At 40.7% G+C, this 7967-nt stretch overlaps 1 protein-coding gene across 1 annotated transcript in view; it reads right to left on the bottom strand.

The window, feature by feature from the left end:
- Nucleotides 1–618, bottom strand: part of LOC119420803 (gastrula zinc finger protein XlCGF8.2DB-like) — a 1359-nt gene extending 741 nt beyond the window's left edge. The window contains exons 1-2 of the mRNA XM_037688230.1: nucleotides 311–618; nucleotides 5–88 (exon numbers count right to left, since the gene is read on the bottom strand). Coding sequence (XP_037544158.1) covers nucleotides 5–88; nucleotides 311–618 — 392 coding nt within the window. The remainder of the gene's footprint in view (nucleotides 1–4; nucleotides 89–310) is intronic.
- Between the last annotated feature and the right edge of the window lie 7349 nt (nucleotides 619–7967).

Below are 7967 nucleotides of genomic sequence, written 5' to 3' on the forward strand. Positions count from 1 at the left end.
AAACCTGTGTCCACAAACATCACAAGCAAATGGTTTCTGTCCTGTGTGAATTCTCATGTGTTTATTAAGATTATAATTTCTGTTAAATCTTTTTTCACAGTCATCACAACTACATGATTTCTGTGATGATTGGCTGTTTTTGTTTGAGCTTCCAGTTTTCTTCACTCTAAAACATTTCTTACTAACCAAACAACTTGTGGACTTTATTCTTGAATGACCTGTCTTGTTTTTCTGGACAGAATCCTTGTGGAGAAATTGTTTCTCACACTCAGAGAAGCTGCAAGATTTGTTAACAGTGTTCACACCTGACTCAGGAGTCCTGCTCTCCTTCCAGTCTTTGACACCATCTTCAGGTTCTGATACAGAGTCCGATGAGTCTTTCATCTGACAGTCAGGATCAATTACATCATCATCCTCACTGATTTCAGTTTCTGAAGAGCTGGAATAATCTTCATTAGTATTTAGATAAAGGTTTCTGGTAGTTTCTGCTCCTCCACAATTCTCTCCACCACTTGACACATTCATCTGGTCAGTTGAGCTGCTGATTGGAAGATCTTCATTTTGTACTTGGTGCTGATGAAGCTCCTTATTGAGGAGCTCTGGGTTCTTCTGGTCCATATCAGAGCTCCATTCTTCAGAAGCTTCTTCTACAATCAGCATCATCTGATGAACATCTGCAGGAAAAAAAATTAAACACATAAATATTAAGGACTGTTGTAACTTTATATTCACACAAATATCACTTGTTGAGTTCACTAATCAATTAAAAACAACATCTAATGCTGGACGTCAGAGAAACCTCCTGAAATGAATTCAGTGACAGACATCCTGACTGGCTATTAGAAGATGGTAAAACAAATAGAACAGACATGTCAAGGTAAAGACAAGCTATCATTCATGTAAAATAACCACCAGCAGGTGTACGGCAAGCAAACAACTAAAACTACATATCCCAGGATGCACTGGAACCTCCAGTCCAGCTTTTTAAGTCTGCATCCTCATCCATATATATTTTATTCTTTAACAGTTTTGTGTTGAAATTTAAGCTAAATACTCAAGAGAACCAAACTAAAAAAACTGAACAAGGAGAAAGTTTAAGTTTGTGATAATTGCTCATTTTGGTAAAAAAAAAAAAAAAGGACTAAATACCAAGAACACACCATGGTTTGCCAACTTTAAGGTAAAATTTCTAATTCTAATTCTCATTTGATGCTGACAAGAAAAGACTCAATCGTTTTTCAGAACAGTGATACAAACTATAACTATGGACTCTGCCCAGATGTTTCATCAGCAACACATTGTTTCTGCTCCACATACGGCTCAATCATTTTTTGCATTTGGCAGCAGTCACAACTCTGATCAGATGGTTAAACTCACTAACCATGGGCAAGAATGTCATTACTTGATAATAAATAGAAACAGCAGTGCTTCTCCTAAAGATCTAGGTTGCATAGAGCCGTTTCAAAATTCTCTTAGAAAAAATCTGGTGGTATAGCAATTTGTTGCTTTGTGTGCAGCACTTTGCCCAACAGACTTTTTTTTAATTAATGTGCTATATAAATAAATGAAATGAGATTTTTCCATGCAAAAGTTTAGATGTATCAATACTGAAGTGACACTGGAAATGTCAACATCATAGCTGGTTCAAAAAAGTTCAAGACAAAAACAACTGGACTTTATTTGTAACTGAAGACATTTCACTTCTCATCCGAGAAGCTTTCTCAATTCAAAAAGTAGTGAGTGTGGGGTTCAAGTTGAGATAATATACATACATATGCAGATTGACCTATCACACCTCATAGTAGGGGTTTGTTAAGGTCTTTGTTAATCTGTATAATACATAGTTCCCATGTGACGTAACGTCAGGGGCATTTCCGGTACGTATTCACAGATGGGTCTCTCTGGTCACAACTGTGACACTGGCCGGGTGTAGTGAATGTGGGGACAGCTTTGCTGTAGCTTCACTACTAATTAATTATTCTTAAAGCTAGTTCAAGCAAAAAGAATATTAATTATTTAATCACAACGGATTCTTTCTTTTTCGAGTTAAATTATGTGCCATGTGACCGAGATAAATGTGAGTGGAGCATTTAATCAGTGACATGAGACGCCATTTTATCTTTGACCCATGAGAATAAATGCGGTCATTTATTTAACAGAATCAAAATTTAACATCAAGACATGTACACATTGATTTGCTGATCTGTTTCTGATTAATAAAAACTTGGCACGCTTTACTAACAAGACAACAGAACATTACTGTAGGCTGATTCACCTCTGAAGGCATCTAGAGTACTGGCATATAAAAGTTTAAGGAAAGGAATAGATTTAAAAGGAAGATGGATGAAGGAAGATGTATGTTTGTTGACCAGAATTAGCACGCTTCTTTCAACACCAGCTCAAACCCCGGGTCCACTTAGTGCGTGACAACTCGTGATGTCTCTTTACCTTTGCAGATGATGGATCAGCTCCGGTCTAGATGTCCCTATGCACGCTACCTTTACAGCGTCTCCGGTCAGGGTGGCTGGTCATCGTCAGAAGTCGTGTGGTTTACTCCGTTCAACAGAACAAGCTTCCTTCGAAGTTTTAGGGTGTTACGCCCGGGTGAGTTCACAGCGAGGCGCTGTAACTCCGCTGGGATGGACGGACCCTTGTCTCACGGTCAAATCCATCAGCTATTGATTAAATCTGAAAGTTCCTTAGGAACTATCAGTAAAACTTCAATCAGAGATTCCACTCAGAAGTGGAAGACTCCATAGTCCCAAGAAAGACTCAGGAAAACTGCAGGAAGACCGCCAGAAGACTCTAGGAAGACTCTAGAAGACCGAATAGTCCCAGGAAGTGTTGACTTTTAAAAGAGTACTCACTTCCGGTCACTTGGTACTTCCTGATTGGTTGAAACAACCAGCAGGGGCAGTGTTTCAGTGATGTCAGAGGGTTATTAGGAGTCAAAAAGACAGCAGGAATGTTTACGAACGGTTAGTACAGACAGAGGAATGTTATGGCGAAGTGAGACAAATGCAGATGCCAGTTGAAGTTATTTACTGTCCGCTAGGTTTAAAAACAAGGAACTTCGTTCTCATAACTTGCTTTCTGACTTTTGACCGACATCCCTGACTTCTGACCGACATCACTACTCCTCATTCAGACAGAAGATCAAAATGCACAATTACTTTGTAAATAGACATTTAACTTGATTTCTAAGTCTAAGGAGGTTTAAAAATCATTAATACTGTTTCACAGTTGATTTAAAATGAGTGGTTCACTTCAACATTTAGAAATGGTATGAACTAAACACACTTTGATTATCAAGATATTCTAAAAATAGTAATGATAATGTAAAAAAGAAGAGTGTTCTTTCAATTGATTAATTCAGGATACAATTAAATAGTCTCTTGATGGGCTAATTTGTATTTCTGGATTCAAATCAATGAAATAGCAGTTCCTGTCCCCTGAAGGTCTTCAGAGACAGGTTGAGGTCGGAGGCCTAGTTCACTACATGTGTATCAGTCTCAAAGTTGCATTATAAGTTTTTGAAAGTTGAAATCTGAGACCTCCTCCTCTGTTTAGAGATGGTTTTGCCTCTTTACATAAATTGCTTCCTTCACCCCCTCTCAAACCATCTGTCTTCTCGGTCCAAAATGTCAACATTTTCGTCCTCAAATGAGTGTCCATTATCCTTGAAGTAGAGGTGAACAGCTGAGTCTTGTCCTGAGGAGGTGGCTCTCCTATCTTGAGCCATGCCATGTCTGAGAGTCCTGTTGGGTTTGAAATGTGCTGGGATGTTCTGTTTATTGAAAATCTTTCTGAATTTCTCTGATACTCCAGTATCACAAGGGATGACAATGTTTTTTTTGTCTGTTCTCCTTTTTCTGTTTAATAGTGTGTTTTTTAGATTTCCTCGCTGACTTGACAAAAGCCCAGTTTGGAGAGCTTCTTGGATGTGTTTCTGTTCCTTTTCCTTTGTGAGGATTGTTTCCTTGGTGTGTGATGCCCTCGTGTGGTCTTTCTGTTTCTCCCTACCTCCTGCCTCTCTCACATTTTCCTCCACTATTAACTAATGCTGTCCACCTGTCACTTCGCCCAGCTGTTTCTTGTTTTCCCCTCATTAGCGTGCCTATATATCCTACGTCTTGTCTTTGTTTCCCTGTCCGAGGATTATCCTTCCATAGTGTGTGATCTGTCTCTGTTCCTGTTCAACCTGAGTTCCTCTGTAAGTTTTTTGCTGCCACACCAGCTTCTTGCTTTTCTTTTCAATAAATAGTTTTTATTTATATATTATCTATCGAGTCAGAGTCCTGCATGCATTGGGTCTTACCTGCATCACTGGGTTCAACTGCACACAGATCATAACATCCTTCCCTTCTGTCTTCATGGGGACGTGTTCAGCCCGATGCTATAAAGTTCTGATGACAGAGATGGTGTTCCAGTGGATGGTGAGAGTCAAGAAGAAGATACTGTGTGGGGTGGTTTCCTGTAAACTTCAATGTTGAGGATGACCTCTCTATCCATCTGAACCAAACAGTCCAAAAAAGGCAGCTTGTTGTCATTTGCATCCTCTCTGGTGAACTTGATGTTATCAACCAAGTTGATGTGTCTGGTGAACGCTTCTATTTCCTTGGCATGGACTTTGACCCAGGTATCATCTACATATCGGAACCAATGGCTTGGCATTGTTCCCTCAAAGGAGTTTAGGGCTACCTGTTCCACTTCCACCATGTAGAGATTTGCAACAATGGGTGACACTGGAGATCCCATGGCACAACCGTGCTTCTGTCTGTAAAAACTGTCATTATACTTGAAATAAGTGGTGAAAAGGCAGAGGTCCAACAGGGTGCAGATCTGGTCTGAGGTGAAGTTGGTTCTGTTGTTTAAGTCCTTGTCTTGTGCATGTCATTTTCTGACGGTTTCTACTGCTTCAGAAATGGGTATGCAACTGAAAAGAGAAGCCATATCATATGATACAAGGGTTTCTCCTGGGGCTAGCGTCAAATATTGAACTTTGTTGGCAAAATCAATGGAGTTCTTTATGGGATGAGGTGTGTTTCCAACCAGAGGGGCTGAAATACCAGCCAGATGTTTAGCAATATTATATGTCACTGAGTTCATGCTGCTGACGATGGGTCTGAGTGGTGTTCCTTCTTTGTGTATTTTAGGAAGTCCATATAGACAGAGAGTGGCTTCCTCCGGGTATATATATAATATATATCTTGTGTTTAGTTTTTTTTTTTATTGTCATGTTTTTAAATGAAATGAATAAAAATTATTTAAAATAAATAAATAGGAGACTGCAACGAAGCCAAGATTCATCTTGTCTGCTGGATTCCTTAGACAGAGAACTTTGCTAATTGGTTTTTATGTGAATGTTCCTGTAATGTGCCCTGAGACAACTTTGTTGTGATTTGGCACTATATAAATAAACTGAATTGAATAAAAAGTAGGTTAGTTTCATAAAAACTGTAAGTAAATTTTACAAACACTGACGATCCCAAAATACAAACCTAATCTGTAGAACTGAATGTCTGCTCCTCCACAATCTTCTCCACCAGTTGCTGCTTTCATCTGGTCAGCTGAGCTGCTGGTTGGAAGATCTCCATCTTCCACTTGGTGCTGATGAAGCTCAGAGAACAGAGGTTTCTCTTCATCATCCTCACTCTTCAGATGAACTGCTGTGAAGGAAAACCTTGTGTCATCAGTCTCCTCCTTCACACTGAGCTGCTCTACATCCAGACTGGTCCTCACTTCCTCCTCTTCCTCCTTTATGTTGAGGGTCTCTGGGTCCTTCTGGTCCACACCAGAATTCCATTCTTCAGGAGCTTCTTCTTTAATCATCTCTGTCTGCTGAACATCTGCAGGGAACACTGAAACACATGAACAATAAGGACAGTTATAACTTTATATTCACACAAACATCACTGGTGTTATCAGTGAGTTCACTGATCAGCTCAAAACATCTAATGCTGGACGTCAGAAAAATGTCCTGAAACTAAATCCATAAAAGAGAGAGGTCCTTATGGCTGACTCCCAGAAGATGGTAAAACATGTACAGCTTTCAGTCGGTTCATTAAGGAACAAATTAAACATGTTACAGAGTCTTCTAAACTTGTTCCAGATTTTTATTTTTTTATCAGCCAGCGGTGAGCAAATGCAAAAATATAATCATATTAGGAGAATGTATTTCCACAAAAATCAATACTCTAAGAGTCTTAAAAAGTTAAGTCTGGTCCTCTGGACATTAAAAAAAAGAATGTAGAAACATTTTGACTTTCATCCAAAAGACTTCCTCAGTCTGAGGTGCTGTATTCAGCTCAGTCTGATAAATAGCACCTTCTCAGAGTGGATCAACCAGTTTGCTGCTGACAACCAAAACCAGCTGTTCACATGATCAAGAAGGACCATCAGCCTAACAATGGATCATTAGCACACTGATGGCTGTTTGCTATTCACAGAGTGCTGAGTGATACTAGCAATAACAGCAGTGTAAGAGGGGGACAGTGAACCCGGAGGCCTCCACCCCTGTTTAATGATGGACAATTTCTTTTCACAAAGATGGCCTCCTTTACTCCTCTCTCAAACCTCCTCTCTATTCAGGATGTGAACATGTTCATCCCTGAAAGAGTGACCGCTGGCCTGGAGATGAGTGTACAGGTCCTTCTCAAAAAATTAGCATATTGTGATAAAGGTCATTATTTTCCATAATGTAATGATAAAATGAAACTTTCATATATTTCAGATTCATTGCACACCAACTGAAATATTTCAGGTCTTTATTTTTTTTTAATACTGATGATTATGGCATACAGCTCATGAAAACCCAAAATGCCTGTCCCAAAAAAAATTAGCATATCATAAAAAGGTTCTCTAAACAAGCTATTAACCTAACCATCTGAATCAACGACGTAACTCTAAACACCTGCAAAAGATTCCTGAGGCTTTTAAAAACTCCCAGCCTTGTTCATTACTCAAAACCGCAATCATGGGTAAGACTGCCGACCTGAATGCTGTCCAGAAGGCCATCATTGACACCCTCAAGCAAGAGGGTAAGACACAGAAAGAAATTGCTGAACGAATAGGCTGTTCCCAGAGTGCTGTATCAAGGCACCTCAGTGGGAAGTCTGTGGGAAGGGAAAAGTGTGGCAGAAAACGCTGCACAACGAGAAGAGGTGACCGGACCCTGAGGAGGATTGTGGAGAAGGGCCGATTCCAGACCTTGGGGGACCTGCGGAAGCAGTGGACTGAGTCTGGAGTAGAAACATCCAGAGCCACCGTGCACAGGCGTGTGCAGGAAATGGGCTACAGGTGCCGCATTCCCCAGGTCAAGCCACTTTTGAACCAGAAACAGCGGCAGTAGCGCCTGACCTGGGCTACAGAGAAGCAGCACTGGACTGTTGCTCAGTGGTCCAAAGTACTTTTTTCGGATGAAAGCAAATTTTGCATGTCATTTGGAAATCAAGGTGCCAGAGTCTGGAGGAAGACTGGGGAGAAGGAAATGCCAAAATGCCAGAAGTCCAGTGTGAAGCACCCACAGTCAGTGATGGTCTGGGGTGCCATGTCAGCTGCTGGTGTTGGTCCACTGTGTTTTATCAAGGGCAGGGTCAATGCAGCTAGCTATCAGGAGATTTTGGAGCACTTCATGCTTCCATCTGCTGAAAAGCTTTATGGAGATGAAGATTTCATTTTTCAGCACGACCTGGCACCTGCTCACAGTGCCAAAACCACTGGTAAATGGTTTACTGACCATGGTATTACTGTGCTCAATTGGCCTGCCAACTCTCCTGACCTGAACCCCATAGAGAACCTGTGGGATATTGTGAAGAGAAAGTTGAAAGACGCAAGACCCAACACTCTGGATGAGCTTAAGGCTGCTATCGAAGAATCCTGGGCCTCCATAACACCTCAGCAGTGCCACAGGCTGATTGCCTCCATGCCACGCCGCATTGAAGCAGTCATTCATGCAAAAGGATTCC

This window comes from Nematolebias whitei, chromosome 14 (genome assembly GCF_014905685.2).
Source record: "Nematolebias whitei isolate Nwh7 chromosome 14, NemWhi1, whole genome shotgun sequence".
NCBI classification, from domain to species: domain Eukaryota; kingdom Metazoa; phylum Chordata; class Actinopteri; order Cyprinodontiformes; family Rivulidae; genus Nematolebias; species Nematolebias whitei.